This window comes from Mesocricetus auratus, unplaced genomic scaffold, assembly GCF_017639785.1.
Source record: "Mesocricetus auratus isolate SY011 unplaced genomic scaffold, BCM_Maur_2.0 Super-Scaffold_100691, whole genome shotgun sequence".
NCBI lineage: Eukaryota > Metazoa > Chordata > Mammalia > Rodentia > Cricetidae > Mesocricetus > Mesocricetus auratus.
Window position 1 is genome coordinate 39,289,802 of NW_024429267.1, and position 18,180 is coordinate 39,307,981.

At 44.1% G+C, this 18,180-nt stretch overlaps 1 protein-coding gene across 1 annotated transcript in view; it reads right to left on the minus strand.

The window, feature by feature from the left end:
• Positions 1-18,180, minus strand: part of Pccb (propionyl-CoA carboxylase subunit beta) — a 66,594-nt gene that overhangs the window by 32,203 nt on the left and 16,211 nt on the right. The window contains exon 6 of the mRNA XM_005072016.4: positions 12,744-12,854. Within this exon, the coding sequence (XP_005072073.3) occupies positions 12,744-12,854 (111 nt within the window). The remainder of the gene's footprint in view (positions 1-12,743; positions 12,855-18,180) is intronic.

Genomic DNA, 18,180 nt, shown 5'->3' on the forward strand with positions numbered 1-18,180 from the left:
GTTATTTTAGGTAAATGAGAAAATATAAGTGGCATCTGCAAGAGTCCAGAGCAGAGAGAAAAGAAAGCAGACTGGTCAAGGCTATCTGCAAGAAAAGGGAGACTAGGGAGGAAGGGAGGGACAGAGAGAAAAGTGAGAAGAGCAGGAGGCATAAAGAGAGCAGGGATTTGAGGTCAGAGGCCAGGGTAGAGCTTTGAAATGTATAACAAGTCCTTGTGAGTAGGGGCTACGGGAGCCTGGAGGCCAGTGGGGGTGTTGATATGCACCCACAGGTCTATGTCAATGGAGCCCTGGGTCCCTTCTGTCAGAGGTAAGGGAAATGACTCCTTTCGGCAGATGGGAACCAGTTTCACAAGTCCCTGAGGAATGCTGGATTTTTTAATCTAACCACCAGAAACCCTCCTATAGTTCAGGTTGGGATCATTTCTAGATGTACGGGCAGCCTGACACCTTAAGACCTAACAATGGGTCAGGGAGAATCTAGTTATCCAGGAAGACCACAAACCATGATTCCCAGGAGGGACCCTCTGCAGCCCAAAGGTCAGAGACAAGCTATCCACAGCTAGTTGTTAAGTCGTAAACTGCTCAGGGCTGCCCCAGTAGTGACTAGGCTGCACAGAGTGGGACCCCTTAGCCACCCAATACAGAAGCTGTGAAAACTTCCCCAATTTTCATGTGCATGAGATGGGGCTCCCACACTAGCACTGGCTCCTCAGCAGTCACTCAGGATCACCACAATCACCCCAATGAATGCTTGAACTCGGACACACATTTGCTGAAGGAACCCAGTCCTCCTCCACGGTAGCTACTCTGCAGTGTTCTCAGATAAGTGCTCTGGGCTAAGAAAGTGGCAGAACAGTCATGGGAGCGACATGACTCTGGGAAAGCCTATAGAAGCTGCCATCATCTGAAAAGACAACACAGACACTGAAGAGAAAGTTACTGTAGAGGATGCAAACAGAGATCTGAGGGAAGGAGCTATGAAAATATAAGTGGAAGGACTCCCATAAGACAATGAGAGTTTTCCTCCAGATATGCCAAGGGCAGCAGGCACTCACACATGCTTTGTAATCTAAAAAGAAGCAGGCAGGCCAGGAGGCAGACTTAAGTCTTTTTTTTTTTTTTTTTTTTGGTTTTTACGAGACAGGGTTTCTCTGTATTGTTTCGGAGGCTATCGGTCCAGCCTGGCCTTGAACGCACAAAGATCTGCCTGCCTCTGCCTCCCGAGTGCTGGGATTAAAGGCGTGCGCCACCACCGCCCGGCTCAGACTTCAGTCTTAAAGCACTGAGAGAAGGGAAAGAAAACCCAAGCTGAGATGGCCGCCAAGCTCACGGAAGCACACTTCTAGCCTGGCTTTGCATTCCAGCCGAGCAACTGAATGAACCAGACAGAACCAGTTGGGACAGAGCAGAGCAAACAGTAGAGTCTGGCTCAGCCATCATTGCTGCCCCGAGGAGCAACTGCTTCAAAGTTGGCCCCTAGGCACCAAACCAAGACTAGAGCTGAAGTCATCCCTACAATATGAGATGTCATAAAAACAAAGAGGCCAGGCAGGTATGTCAGCCTGAGGGCAAGCCTATGAGACTACAGGTTCCTGTCAGAAAATACCCATCCCATCGTGGAAAATTATTCTGAATCTTTACACCACCACTATTTCTAAAATAATTCCTGTTGTGACCAAATTCTGAACCCCAAAATCACCAAGAGACCCATTTTGATGCAAAAGCAAGGAGTCTTTTACTGTAGATGTTTAACTAGCTAATCCCATTAGCTCAGGCCCTTCACCCCGCCACCATGTCGGATGGCTGGAGAAAGACTCCAAGCAACCTCGAGGCAGGGATCTTAAAGGGGAGTGTCTAGGGGTATGAAACAGTCTCAGGATTGGTGTGCTCCCAGGTTTGGGTGACCCGCCCTGTGTTGATTGGTCAACTGGTTGTTATGGCCCATAGGCCCTCCCAGGGCAGTTACTATGTTCTGTCCATAAAACACACCCAGATAAAGCACAGCGCCTCCAGCTAACTTCTGACAGGAGCAGTAAGGCCATACAAGCACAAGTTAGCCTGTAATGGCTGCTAAAATGGGGGACTGGTCACTACATTCCCACAGAGGAACACGGGCCACAGGATCTTCCTTCTGGACTGAAACACACACTCCAGTAGATGACTAGTCTGCCCTCTATCACAAACACCAAAAACCCTAGATGTCTGTCTTATAAATTTCAAAATATATGGAAAACTCTGTCAAGAACCTGGTGCCAGCAAGGAAGTGGCAGCGCATGCCTTTAATCCCAGCACTCCGGAAGCAGAGGCAGGCAGATCTCTGTGAGTTCGAGGCCAGCCTGGTCTACAGAGCAAGTTCCAGGACAGCCTCCAAAGCCACAGAGAAACCCTGTCTCTAGAAAAAAAAAAGAAAAAAGAAAAAAAAAAAAGAATCTGGTGCGATCCGTATCTCTCTGACTGCAACTGAAATTCTAAAATAACAAAATTACCTATAGGGCCTGGCAGAAATGAAGATAATCTAAGTAGGTAGCTCCATCTGTCAGTCTCTAGACGTGGACCCCAAACAAGTGGGAATTTCCCTAGGAATCACACCTGGAGAAGGGAAGGGCACCAGCTTGGGGGAGTAAGGAAGGGGGTGCTGGGTGGGAAGGCAGGGGTGGGGTCTCCCTGAAAGAGATTTCACAGAGCTCCAACAAGCTGCCAGGCCAGACAGGGACTGGTGTGGTGGGCAGGACCACATGGTGACCAGAACTGCTTAGAGGGCGCACACGCGACCAGAGAGGGTCCATTAATCTCACTTCAGGACCTTGAAGACCGGCCCGGGGCCTTGCTCTCTCTGTCCTTCCTCCCAGTGTGGCCACAGTGAATCGATCTTTTTCTGCTTTCCCCTAATCCGGCTCTTTTAATTCATTTACCGAGGATGGGTGGCAGGCAGGACCTGGCTTGGGTAATAGGTTGTGGCCCTGACTTTATAACAATCAGATCGAGCAGTTATGTATTACAGTTAGGTATTCCTCCTTAACACGCACATTTTACAGAAGTGCCTTCCATGGTTAAAGCGCACCAGGCCTTTTATGCTCATTAACCAGACTTCGGAGCCACCATCAGGCGACAATGAGCCCCATCTACTTGCTTCTGTATGGGAACCCACAGTCAGTTCTATGTTCCCAGAATCTGCTAGCAATGAAATAAACGTCAAAATAATCTTCTAAAATTTTTAGGTTCATAAGTAACTTGCATCTTGTGAAATATGTTTTCTTTTTAAAAATTTTTTAATTAGATTTATGTATTTTATGTCTAGTCCCAGGGGATATGACACCTTCTTTTAGCATCAATGGGCACTGCACCTACTTAGTACACATACTTATACTATGTAAGAGGGCAAAACACTCTTACATAATAAAATAAGAATGAAGCGTAAAAAGATCTAAATATATAGTAATTAAGGCAGTGATGCATTGCCCAACAAATGAGGGTCAATGGAGCAGCCCATGGAGTCTAGAAAGAAGCTCACAAACTCCACTGGTCCTGACAAGGAAACAAAGGCTCAGTGTGGAGTGCTTGCCTAGCTTAAAGATAGGGACTGTTTGAGTACTTGCCTGGGCTAGACCCTCGGTTTAATCCCAAACATGACAAATCAAAACAAACAAACAAAAAAACAAAAAGTATAAACCTAGAGGTGGCTTTGCATGCCGTTAATCTCAGCACTCTGGAAGCAGAGGTAGGTGGATTCTGTGATTTCAAGGCCAGTCTGGTCTACAGAGTGAGTTCCAAGACAGCCAAAGATACACAGAGAAACCCTATATCAAAAAAAAACCGAAAAATAAAAATTAAAAATGAAAGAAATAGGGCTGGAGAGATGGCTCAGAGGTTAGGAGCACTGGCTGCTCTTCCAGAGGTCCTGAGTTCAATTCCCAGCAACCACATGGTGGCTCACAACCATCTGTAATGAGATCTGGTGCCCTCTTCTGGCCTGCAGGCATACATGAAGTACTGTATACATAATAAATAAAATCTTTAAAAAATAAATAAATGAATAAAAGAAATAGAGCAATAAAAGCCATATAAAGATGGAAATGCATAGAAGATCTGGATACTATATGTTGTGTTGTCTTTAAATTGTTTGACTGATGAGGAAGGACCAACAGCTGCCAAAAGACACTTGATTATAAATGTTGCTGTCTTAATCCAAAATATATATTTTAAAAATGCCTTTACTTCAAAATTTGAGTCAAAAGATATGTTATTTTGAAGAATAGGTTTGCTTTTGTTTCCACAGGAAATGAGAGGCTGTGGATTCAGTTTGCATTAAGAAACATAAGGTTTGATTGAGGAAGATTCCCTGAAAAATCTCGAATGGGAATAGATGGCCCAGATGATCTAACGTTTCAGAGTACCTCTGCTACGGTTTCTTCTGAGTTCTGCATCAAGAACAGCTTCAAGACTGCTGGCTGAGCCTGGCGGTGGTGGCGCACGCCTTTAATCCCAGCACTCGGGAGGCAGAGGCAGGTGGATCTCTGTGAGTTCGAGGCCAGGCTGGATCGACCGCCTCCAAAACAATACAGAGAAACCCTGTCTCATAAAAACCAAAAAAAGAAAAAAAAGACTGCTGGCTGAGATGACCCAGCCTCACAGAATACTCCAGTCAGGACTTGACCATAACCCTAAATTCTCCCCATAAGATTACCAGCGGCTCCAATCATCAGGGAGTAGCCTAGAAAACTTCACGCACTTCCCGAAAATGGATTATAAATGTTTGTGTTTGTTTAACACTTTGGTTACAAGTTAGTATGGATAATCATCAGGAAAAACCCAAACAAAGGAGACTACATTCAGGGTTCTTATTTTGAAGAGAAAAAAGGGGGAAATGATGTAGGAAAATGCTCTTGTTCACTGTAAAGATTTGTCACTCATATTGGCTTAATAAAATGCTGATTGGCCAGAAGCCAGGCAGAAGGTGTAGGCAAGGCTACCAGACCAGGAGATTTCTGGGAAAACGAACACAGAGGTTGAGTCGCCAGCAAGATGCCATATAGCTGCTGGGGAAGATAGGACACCTGGGCAATCTCCAGTAAGCCAAGATCATGTGGAGGTACATAATTAACCTTAAATGCCATCCTAGAACCCTCATCCCATGGCTGATGGAAGCAGAAGCAGACACCCACAGCTAAACACTGAACTGAACTCCTGGAACCCAGCTGCTAAGAGGAGTGACTTGCAAAGGAATCAAGACCTGGCTGGCGAAAGCCACAGAAACAGCTGACCTGAACAAGGCTCATGGACCCCAGACTGGTGACTGGGAGGCCAGCATGGAACTGATCCAGACCCCCTGAACCTGGGTGTAAGTGAGGAGGCCTCGACAACCTATGGGACCTTGGATATTGATCAGTATTTATCCCTGGCATACAAATGGACTTTGGGAGCCCATTCCACATGGAGGGATGCTCTCTCAAGTCTGGACACATGAGGGAGGGCCAAGACCCTGCCTGGGATGATATGACAGACTTTGAAAATCCCCAATGGAAAGCCTTACCTCTCTGGGGAGCGGAGGGAGGATGGGGCGGGAAGCTGGGGGAGCAGGGGGAAGGGGAGGGAGAGGGAGCAGGGAGTAACATGAAAAAAATTTTGTAAATTTTTTATTACAAAAATAGAAAAAAGAATAATAATAAAAAAAGAAAGAAATTGGTTAATGTCAAATCTTGGCAATGATTCTTTCACTAGTGGGGGGTGGGAATGCATGATGATATGGCCACTTTGGAAAACAATTTGGCAGCTTCTTATAAAACTAAATCTACATTTAACACCTGATTCTGCAATGTGCTCTTCGGCATCTATCCAAGTCATCTGATAATTTCTGTCCACACAAAAACCAGAAGTTTATAATAGTAATGCAGAAACTTGAAGAAAACAAATTGTTCTTCAGAGGGTAAGCAGATAAAATAATCCCTGAAACACACAGATAAAGAAATAGTATTTGGTGCTAAGACACTACCTACCAGTCAAGCAAAGTAAGGAACTTAAGTGTGTAAGACTAAGTCAAGGAAGCTGGTCTGAAAAGACTCCATATAGACTAGCAATAAGACTATCCCAACTATACCATATTCCAGAAAAGACAAAACATACAGGCAGGGGATAGAGATGGCTCTGTGGTTAGAAGCACTGGTTGCTCTCCCAGAGGACCCAGGTTAGATTCCCAACACACACATGGCAGCTCACAACCATTCCCCCTATATAAACCCTGTGTCTGTTCAGCTTGTGGCTGTTCGCGCTACCCGGCTGTCCTCTGCCACTCTGGCAGAGGGCAGACACTCTCCTGGATCCTTCCCTCCCAATAAACCCCTTTGACGAGCTTTGGGTGAAGACCTTCTTTTGCGGCAGAGCTTTTGCGGGGGGGAAACCTTCCCCTAGCAGAGCGGAGTTGTTACACTTGGTACACTGGGCAAACATCTCCAGCTGGAAGATCCTCTTCTGCTGGAGCAGAGCTGATACACTGGGGAAGCCTTTCCCTGGGGCAGGGCTGTAAGCTGCTATGCTTACTGCTGCCTGTGGTGGTCCTTGGCTCCCGAGTTCCAGGATACCTTTCCATCTGAGCTGTGTAACACTGAGTAGTCTGTGACTCCCAAGTGCCAGAATACCTGTCCCATCCGATCTGCCCGAAATGCCTATAGGGAGTAGGCATACATGTGCCATTACACTTGTGTGTGGGGCTCAAAGAAGGTGCTCTCTTTCTACCAGAGGTTCCAACTCAGGTTTGTAAGACAAGTGCTTTTACCCACTGAGCCATCTTGCCTTGTGGTCCACACAATACTGAGCTTCTGGTCCTATTACCTCCACTTCCCAAGTGCTAGATTACAGACATGTACACCAAGCCCAGATTATGCAGAACTGGGGGGTAGAACCCAGGGTTATGAATCCAGCTGCTAAGGATGAATTAGTTTGCACAAGAATCATCAGTGGATGCTAAATCAAGGAGAAAATGTATCATGGAGAGTAGATTTGCACAGTCCCAAAGCATCTCTCTGAAGGCAAATAGGAAAAAACTCAGGAGGCACCAGATGGGTAGCCATAGATTCGGTGGGTGAAATGTAGGGCATGAAATCTGGTGATCTTAGTAGCATATGTGTATTTGTACACATGTGTATTGCAAGTGTGTGTGGTACACGCATGTATACATGTAAGTGTACATGAAGAAGCCAGAAAAGGACATCGGGTTTCCAGCTCTATCATTCTCCACCTTAATCTCTGAGATGGAGTCTCTCACAGAAAGCAGTACTCACTGTTTTTCCAGTGGGGCTGCCTGCCATCAATCCCTATTAATCCTGTCTCCTTTGAGCCAGCATTTATAAGGGAGCTGGAGATCCAAACTCAGGTCCTTATTCTTGTGCAGCAAACACTCTTACCCACTAAGCCATCTCCTCGGTCCTTTGTTACTGGGGTTTTTTTTCTATTGTTTGTTTTTTATTTTTTTATTTGTTTGGTTTTTCAAGACAGGGTTTCTCAGTAGCATTGGAGGCTGTCCTGGAACTCGCTCTGTAGGCCAGGCTGGCCTCAAACTCACAGAGCTTCGCCTGCCTCTGCCTCCCGAGTGCTGGGATTAAAGGTGTGCACCACCAATGGCCAGTATGTTACTGTGTTTTAAATGCAAATCCTTCACAAATTTGTATGCCACCCTTGCCCGGGAGTCATGCTAATTGCTCCACCATTGCCAAAAACAGCACTTAAATCTCTAAACTCTTCATACTGTTGGGCATTTCTATACTCCTTAGTGTTTTTTTTTATTATTATTGTTGTTGCTCAAACAGAATCTCGTGGATCTTAGGCTAGCTTTAAACTCACAGGGTAGCCAAGGATGCCCCTGAACTTCAATCCTCCTGCCTCTACCTCCTGTGAGGCTGTATACATGTGCTACTCAGCCCCATTTATGTAGAGCTAGGAGTTCAACCTAGGGCTCTGCGTGTGCTGAACAAGCAGTCTGCCAGCTGGGCTGCACCCAAGCCCATTAATATGCTTTTAATCATTCACTGGTGCAGGAAAAGCCTTTCTGAACAGAACTCTGTTGGCACAGCCACTAAGACCAGCAACTAATAAATGGGACCTTGTGACACTGAGAAGCTTCTGCACAGCAAGGGACATAATCATTTGGACAAAGTGGCAGCCTACAGAGGGCTAATATCAAAAATATATAAGGAACTCAAGAAATTGGTATCAAGAAAATAACCCAATTAAAAAATAGGGTACAGATTCAAACAGAGAATTCTCAAAAGAGGAAACTCAACTGGTGGAGAAACACTTAGAGAAAATGTTCCAGCCTCCAAAACAATACAGAGAAACCCTGTCTCAAAAAAAACAAAACAAAACAAAAAAGAAAAAGAAAATGCTCAACACTGCTAATCATCAGAGAAATGTGAATCAAAACTACTTTGAGATTTCATCTTACACCTGTCAAAGTGGCTAAGATTAATAGCATAAACAACAGCTCATGATGGCAAAGATGTGAAGTAAGGGGACACTCGTCCATTGCAAACTTGTGCAGCCACTATGGAAATCAGTGTGGCAGTTCCTCAGGAAGATGGGCATCAATCTACCTCAAGATCCAGCTAGCTGGGTGGTGGTGGCGCACACCATTAATCCCAGTACCTCCAGACGTCTAAGGTTCGCTAGTGGCAAGCTCCATCCTCTGATCTTCAGACAGGTTTTATTTGTACAAGCAAGATATCCCCAGCAGTAGAGGCAGGTAGATCTTTGAGTTCAAGGCCAGTATGGTCTATAGAGCGAGTTCCAGGACAGTCAGAGCTGTTACACAGAAAAACCTTATTTCGAAAACAAAACAAACAAAACAAAAGATCCATCTATAATTCTTGGGCATAACCAAAAGACAATCATCCCTCCATAGAGACACTTGTTCAACCTTTTTCAATGTTCTATTCATAGAAGCCAGAAATTGGAAACAACCTGGATATCTGTCAACAGGTGAATGGACAAAAAAAAAAAAAAAAAAAAAGTGATACATTTTTACAATGGAATATTACTCAGCCATTAAAAATGAAAATGAAATTCACAGATAAATGATGGAACCAGAAAAAAAATCATCCCAAGTGAGTTAACTGTCTTAATTAGAGTTTCTATTGCTGTGAAGAGACACCATGACCACAGCAACTCTTATAAAGGAAAACATTTAATTGGAGGGGTTTACAGTTTCAAAGGTTTAGTTCATTCATATCATGGCAGGACATGGCAACATGCAGGCAAACATGGAGCTGGAGAAGGAGTTGAGAGTTCTATATCTTGTTCTGCAGGCAACAGGAAGTGAACTGTCTTACTTCCTGAGAGTATAGCTTGAGCATAGGAGATCTCAAAACCCAACCCCACAGTGACACATTTCCTCCAACAAGGCTATACCTACTCCAACAAAGCCACACCTCCTAATAGTGTCACTCCCTTTGGGGATCATTTTCTTTCAAACCACCACAGGAACCCAGACCCAGAAAGACAATTACGGAATGTGGATATTAGTGGTTGTCAGTGATGACCAAGCTACAATCTGTAGATCCACAGAGGTTAGGTATAAAGTAAGGGACTAGAGGGGAGGGATAGTTGTCCCTAAGAAAGGAAATAGAATAGACAGTTACGGATTCAGGGGGGCAAGAAGAGGAGGATCAAGTGGGGAGAGGAGAGGAGAGGGAATATAAAAAGGAACAGTTAAAATTAAGGAATACAGGAAGAAAGCTAAAATTGTTTAAGGGTCATTTGAGGGCTAGTATGGAAACCTAATACAGTAGAAGCTTCCCAAAATATACAATATATGAAGATGATGTAAGTGAAGTTGCTAAATAACAATGGAGTTGTGGGAATCTGTTGTCACCAGATGAAGCTTCCAGCACCGGGAATGTGCTATGTCTAATTGAATTGTTGGCCAAAGGGGTCCCATGTGAACTCCAAACAACCCAGGCTGTTGCCAAAACTATAGGTTGCTCTTCACAAACTGACCCGTACAATTCACTAAACATGAAGAAGTTGAATTGAGGCCTAACAAGATCTTTCACCCCTACGGGCTAATGTTCGTAATACTGGAAGGTACTCAGCATGCTGCCAAGAGAGATAGGTAAACACCAACCCAGTTACAAACCCTTTGATCTACAATGGTGTCCTACCTGCTAGTGTAATCAATGGTGACACAAAGCTGATTTGATTTAATGCCCACTACACAAGATGGAATGCTGTGGCATAATCTTTTTGTACACTGTGTGAAGGTTCCTTTTGACTGTTTTAATAAAGAGCTGAACAGTCAAAAGCTAGGCAGGAGAGGATAGGTGGGACTTCTGGGAAGAGAGAGGAACTTGGGGGGGAAATCTGATGCAAGGGATCTGATAGTGAGACACAGGACTCGGATATACGGTACGGAGGAGAACAGGGCAGAATGTATATTAACAGAAGTAGATAAATTTAAATTATAAGAGCTAGTTGGCAATGAGCCTAAGCTAAGGCCAAACTTTTATGATTAATAAAAGAAGTCTCTCTGTCATTATTTGGGAGCTGGCAGTCCAAAGAAAGACCAGCTACAATGGAACCCACACTGATGCTGCTTGTGTGACCAAAAATCTGAGACTAGATAGTCCAGGGACCTAGGGGAAAACCAAACACTGTTCTACTCAACTTTATTAACTAGGTTAGTCTAGTAACGAAAGGAACATGGCTATAAAATGACTCCTAATGACATTCCCCGATAATTAGTGCCTTGCTTAGCTATCATTAGAGAAGCCCCCTCCTACAGCAGATGGGAACAAATACAGAGACTATCGGGCAGACAACATTCAGGGAGTAAGCGACCTCGGAACACTACAGCCTTCAGTGAATGTCTCCATAAAAGCCTTGCCACTTCAGGCTCGGGGAACCCTGCAGAAGAGGAGGCAGAAAGAGTATAAGAGCCAGAGGGGCAGGAGGAGGCCAGGAACAAAAGGTTCTTGTAAACACAGCAGGACTGACACACACGTGAACTCAGAGACCAGCATGCACAGGGCTGCACCAGATGGGCCTAGAGCTGAAGGAGTTAACTCCAACTGATAACCGCTTGCAGATGAAACTTTAGTTTTCTCCAAGGGAGTCTGAATGGGGGGAAAACATGTTCCTTGTCTCATAGTGCCTTGTGGGGGCGTTGTCCCCCAGATTCTATCTCTTTTTTTTTCTTAATATTTATTTATTTTCACCCTGCAGGTCCTTCACATGTATATTATGGCTTCTGGTATTGGGTTATTATGGGATTACTAGGTGTGTGAACAAGAGTGTCTCTATGTCTATATCTGCTTCTTAGGCCTTTTCTTGGTCTCTCTTCCATATGTTTGTTTGTTTTGCCCTATTTAAATGTGCTTTAGTTTAGTGCTATCTCTTAGATGCCTGTTTGTTTTCTAACAAGAGACAGAAAGGGAGTGGATCCAGATGTGGAGGAGATGGGGAGGAGCTGGGAGGAGTGGAGGGAAGGAAGCCAAAAGCAGAAATATTGTATGTTTGAAAACTCTATTTTCAATAAAAGGATTAAAAAGATGCTTTCAATTGTGGCTAGGAATAGAATGGTTGGGCAAGAGTAGCACTTTTGGATTCCGACCGCCAAACTGCCCTTGAGAACAAAATGCCCAAGTCACCTTCCTTCTGAAACTGTCCCTCACACTAAGTAACTACCATTACTTTCCCCTCAGCTTTTCTCTGACATGGTTTTTACTACTCATTTTTTGGACATTAAAAAAAATCAACCTTTCTATCTTAACTATTAGATTTAGGATAGTTACCCACATATAATTTCAAGAGGAATAAAAAAATAATTCATCAGTCAGGTGGTAGTAGTACACACCTTTAATCCCAGCAAAGGCAGACAGGCAGATCTTTGAGTTTGAGGCCAGCTTGGTCTATTGATCGAGGTCCAGGATAGCCAGTACTACACAAAGAAAGCCTGGTTCAAAAAAATTTTTTAATGTGGACACAGTGGTGCACACCTTTGATCCCAGCACTCAGGAGTCAGAGGCAGGCGGGTCTCTGTGAGTTCAAGGCCAGTTTGTTCTACATGGTTCCAGACCAGTCAAGGCTGCACAGTAAGACCCTGTCTCAAAAAACAACCTCAAAAAGTGAAATAAAATAAAAATCATGCTGGGTGGTGGTGGCATAAACATCTAATCCCAGCAATATTCCAGTCAGGGCTACCAGTGAAACCCTGTCTCTAAAACCCAAAATAAGTAAATAAATAATAAAAATAAAAATCATTTAAAATCCCATTCCATTAAAGCCAGGTACTACATTGACACACGCCTCTCAAACTGAAGTTGGAGGTCAAATTTCTCCATTACCATTACAAAAAGGGTAGTAAAGCAGCAAAAAAAAAAAAAAAAAAAAAAAGGTGAAGAAAGAAGAAACACAGGGACATGGGGAGCCACTTGGCAATAAAGGAGACCACAGTGGACCTCCCCAGGGAGCCCTGGTCAGTAAACAGCCATCAATCTGGGCAAAGCACAGGATCTTCTGATTATGTGAGACCATTTGCAATTCAGATCACAGGTAAAACCACAGAGCCCAGAAGCACCTTCCTCAGACACTCCAGGTCCCGTGCCAAACCTTCCCTCCCCTCAGGGCTTATCTCTGTTCCAATGAACACCAATGAGAACGCAGATAAGGACCTAGATCTGGGTCAGGCATCATGTTCATTGCAGATGGGAGCAGCAGGACTCTCAGGGCACCAGAAACAGGCACAGCTTTCTTACCTTGACCATGAATGTGAAGTCTGTTAGGGCAGGAGAGTAGACCGCCCCACCAGCACACGGGCCCATGATCAGAGAGATTTGAGGGATGACTCCGGATGCTGTGACATTTCTCTGTCAACACACAAAGGAAAGCACCTGGTTACAGGAGTACTCACGAAGTTATCTGCAGGAAGGCAAAGCCAACAATAAAATCCAGTTTTGCTTCGCTTGCACAGAAATCTCTATGCAGGAGGCAAAAGATCTAATCAGGAAAATGCTCCCAAGATTGCATGTGCAACTTGTTCCCATAACTGGCTAACATGTCACTTTCTGAAACGAAGCGTGTTCCCTTGCTTGACAGTGGCTCCTCAAAGAGTCCGCCAGGATGTGTGCCCCACCGCTTTCCCTCAAGTCCAGCACCCAGTGTGCACAGAGCTGCCAGGGAGAGGCAGCCAGCACGCACCCTGGGAGTAGCCCCAGAAGTCATGCTACTGCCACTGAAGTGATCTGCAGTATCTGCTCATGCTCAGCTAAGGCTTGGAGGTGGTGAAGGGAAACACAGCACAAGGACTTTGTCACGACAACGGCATTACGGAGAGTAAAAGCCTTAAGCCCTTACAGCTTGTCACAAAACAAAAGCCATCGCTACTCGGCAAAAAATAACAGGTAAGTGGGTAGACTTCCAGCAACCGCAGAACTGAGTTTGGAAAATCCCTTTTAAAAAAGACTATAAAACTAGGACAAGTATTCAAGTCTCTGGAAATGAACTACCTGTGAAGAAATGTTTATGATAAAACAAACAAACAACAACAAAAAACTGCTAAGCAAGCCAGGAAGGCCGCTCATGCTTTTAACCCCAGCACTTGGGAAGCTGAGGCAGCAGGATTATGCTACAAGTTCTGCATCATGAACAGCATGAGCTACATAATGAGCCCAAGGCTAGTCTGAGTTACACTGAAAGACCCTGTCTCCCACCTACCTCCAGGGGAGGGGGGGCGGCTAAGTACTAAATAAGATTTAGACACCTGAGATTCTAGTGTTTTTAATTAAGGTTTCTACCAGTCCCTTATGATCTCAGGATGACACTTGAGACAGCAACTCAAATCCTCAGGAAGCAATTGAGATCACAAAAAAATGGTTACCTTGCCGGGCGGTGGTGGCGCACGCCTTTAATCCCAGCACTCGGGAGGCAGAGGCAGGCGGATCTCTGTGAGTTCGACCGGGCTGGACCGACAGCCTCGAAAACAATACAGAGAAACCCTGTCTCATAAAAACCAAAAAAAAAAAAAAAAAACCAAATGCTGGAGGCTAGGGAGATGGCTCAGTGGGTAACTGCAAACACAAGAACCAGAGCTCAGATCTCCAGGACCCAAAGCCAGATAGGGATGCTTGAACTTCCATGGTCCCAGTACTTCTACAGCAAGATGGGAGGCTGAGGCAGGGGTATTCCCACAAGCTCATGGGCCAGCTATCTTGGAATACACAGGAGGGGACAACCAGACACTCTCAAAACAAGATGGAAAGCAAGGACTAACACCTGGGGCTGTATTCTGACCTCTACCGGTCACCATGGGAATATACAACTGTCCACAAGCACAGATACACACACACACACACACACACACACACACACACACACACACACACACACACACACACAGGACTCAAGCAGCAGTTCAGTAGTTAGAGCATTTGCTGAATTCGAATCACAGAACCCACATCAAGAGACTTATAACAGCCTATAACTCCAGCTCCTGGAGATCTTCCAAGCTTTCATAATGGCCAAGCTTTCATAATTAATAAGAAATCTCTGTGTTGTTATTTGCAGGCTGGAGATTGAAAAACAGTCCAGCCACAAAGTTTACTACATTACACCATCTTCTGGCCTCCACAGGTACCTATACACCTAAGGCAGACTCAGATACACACATCCTTAAAAATATTTTTTTAAAAATAAAGAACAAAATAAAGTAATAATTATAACACTGAATTTGGGCTTATAACTTGATACACACACATACACACACACACAAGAAAAGGTAGGTATATTTAAGCCAAGTCATTGTCTTACCACAATTGAGTCAATATTAATTGGAAATAGATTCTGCTGAGGGCTGGTGAAATAGATCAATGAGTAAATGTATTTGCCATGAAGCAGACTATCTAAGTTCTATCCTCAGGACACACATGATAGACAGACAGAAGTGAAGCCCATAGGCTGTCCTCAGACCTCCACATGTGTGAACACACACACAAATAAATGTAATGATTTTTTTGTGTTAAGATATTTATTACAATCTAGAAGCAATCACTGAACAGTCAAAAAAGTTACAATGTGCTGGAGACTAATATGAGCAAAATGCAATGACATACATGTAGGAAAATATTTTAAGCTAGGTGTGGTGGGGTACCCAGCACTTGGGAGATGATGACCAGAGGTTTGGGAGTTCTAGGCTAGCCAGACTACATGAGGCCTTGTCAGGTCTGGGGTAGCAAGAAAGAGGAGGAAAAACAACTATTATTTTGTATGCTGACTTATTTTTGTTTTGTTTTGTTTTTCTTTTTTGAAACAAGGTTTCCTGGAACTCACTCTGTAGACCAAGGGGACCTATAACTCACAGAGATCTGCCTACCTCTGAGTACTGGTATTAAAAGCATGCACCACTACCACCCAGCTCTTTTTTGTTGTTTGTTTGTTTTTGGTTTTTTTGTTTTTCCAGACAGGGTTTTGATGGGGAAGTCCTGTGTATATGTCAATAAAGCACTGTTGGCCAACAGGGAAGCAAGATAGGTGGGACTAGGAATCGAAGAGAACTCTGGGTAGGAGAAACACAGGGAGTCATCATGTAGCCCACCAGAGAATTAAGATGTCCGTCTGGGTCAGGCGTTGGTGGCGCACGCCTTTAATCCCAGCACTCGGGAGGCAGAGGCTGGCGGATCTCTGTGAGTTCGAGGCCGGGCTGGACCGACAGCCTCCAAAACAATACAAAGAAACCCTGTCTGGTAAAACCAAAAAAAAAGAAGAAAAAAAAAAGATGTCCGTCTGGTAAGAGAAATACTTAGATGGGTTAAATACTTAAGTCAGAGCTAGCCAGTAAGAAACAAGCAAGGCCAACAGCTTCATAATTAATACAGCATCTTGTGTGTTATTTGGGGACTACAATGCATTAGAGCCCAGGCGACTGGCGGGGGAAAAACCAAAGAGGCTGGCAAGGAAAAGTTTTCTCTCTACAGGGTTTCTCTGTGGCTCTGTGGCTTTGGAAGCTGTCCTGGCTCGAACTCACAGAGATCTGCCTGCCTCTGTCTCCTGAGTGCTGGCATTAAAGGCGTGCACCACCACCACCAGGCTTTTTTTTTTTTTTAGGATTTATTTATTTGTTATGTATACAGTGTTCTGTCTGCATATGTGCCTGCAGGCCAGAAGAGAGCACTAGATCTCATTACAGATGGTTGTAAACCATCTGTAGTTGCTGGGAATTGAACTCAGGGCCTCTGGAAGAGCAGCTAGTGCTCTTAACCTCTGAGCCATCTCTCAAGCAGCTCTTATTTTTTAATGAAACTTTTATATTTATAGTTTAAAAAATATAGGCAGGCATGATAGAGCATACCAATGATCCCAAAATTCTGGAAGCCAAGACAGGAATATTAGGAGTTTGAAGCCAATCTAGGCAATTTAACAAGGCCTTGCCCCTCCTCACTCCAAGAAGAAAAGAAAGGAACACTAAAAAATATTCAACATAGGAATTATGGGCTTGGGATATGGTACTCTTGTTGGTATAAAATGGTTTGTTTTTGAGATGGATCTCACTAGTCTCAAACTCATGGGCTCAAATGATCAAATTAGTTGGAAATGACACTACGCACTACAGGACACAGCAAGTGATATCACAGAAGATAGAAGAGGAAGCTTTGGGAAACCATGAATGAAATAACTTCAGCCACAGGACTGTTGGAAGAAACTATTTTGGAACTCTGGAGTCTAGTGAAACCCTTGGAGGATCAAGAATGAAGAAGCAGGTAAATCTCACATGACTAGCTGCTATCTTCCCCAGCCATAGCAACCAACCATGATGTGACAACCCATATACTACTGTGGCTCATTAGCACTAAAGGATGGACAACAAAGACGTCATCCTCAAGTTAGGGCTGTGGTTTTTCTTTTGAGGTGCTGGGCATCCACACTAAGCAAGAACTCTACCACTGTGCACATCTCCAGTCAGGATTTATATTTCACTACTTACTGCTACTTCTGACGGCTGCAGGCCCAGAACAGAGGCAGCCCTCCTTTCAATTCTGATGGACTCAGTATCCCTATTACAAGGGAAAAGAACACCTTGTTCCCCACCTTTGTCCATTTTGAGATCTAAGACCATCTTCTTTGTTTTGTTCTTTTTCAAGACAGGGTTTCTCTGCATAACAGCCCTGGTAATCCCGGAACACACTCTGTAGATCAGGTTGGCTTTGAACTTATAGAGAGATCCGCTTGGCTCTACCTCCCTGGTGTTGGGATTAACGTCATACATCACCTGAATCTTGTAGAGGGTAAACTCTGGACATGCAGGAGAGGTAGCAATTGGCACCACAACTGCAGAGCAACATGAATTTTACAAAAGTAGCTTAGGAAAGTCACAGTCAGACAGATCCCACATACAACAAGTAAAGATCAGTAGTCCCTGAAGACTGAAAGAACCCAATTTGTAAGTTATCAGAAAAACAGGCATGGCAGTTGTGGTGGTTTGAAAGAAAATGGCTCCCAAAGGGAGTAGCACTATTAGGATGTGTGGCCTTATTGAAGTGTGTTACTATGGAGATGGGCTTTGAAGTCTCATATATGCTTAAGCCATGCCCAGTGAGATAAACCACTTCCTGTTGCCTCTGAGTCAAGATATAAGGACTCTCAGCTCCAGAATCACATATGCCTCTTGTCAAGATGATAATGGGCTAAACCTCTGAACTGTAAGTCACTCCAATTAAATATTTTTCCTATATAAGAGTTGCCATGGTCATGGTGTTTCCTCACAGAAATAGAAACCCTAACTAAGACCATGCATGCCTACAATCTAGCACTTGGGAAGCAGAAGGTTCAAGCCATTCTCAGCTACATAGTGAGTTTGAGGCCAGCCTGGGCTACATGAGACCCTGCCTCAAAGGAGAAAAACAAAAAGCATGTTACCAGACAGAATACTTTGAATTTCTACTATTCAACAACAAATTACACATCATAAAACAAGCAAACGGGTGCAGTCATTCTTAGGAAAAACTAAACAAACCAGAGGAAACCCATACATTGAAATTAGTCATAGATGCTACAGCAGCTTTCCTAAATATGTTCAATGGACTAAATAATAATAAGCATGGGAAAAGAATGCAAAGAAATCAGAAAAACACTGAACAAAATAAGGATAACATGAGCAGAAATTATAAAACAAGCCAGGTGGCGGTGGTACACGCCTTTAAT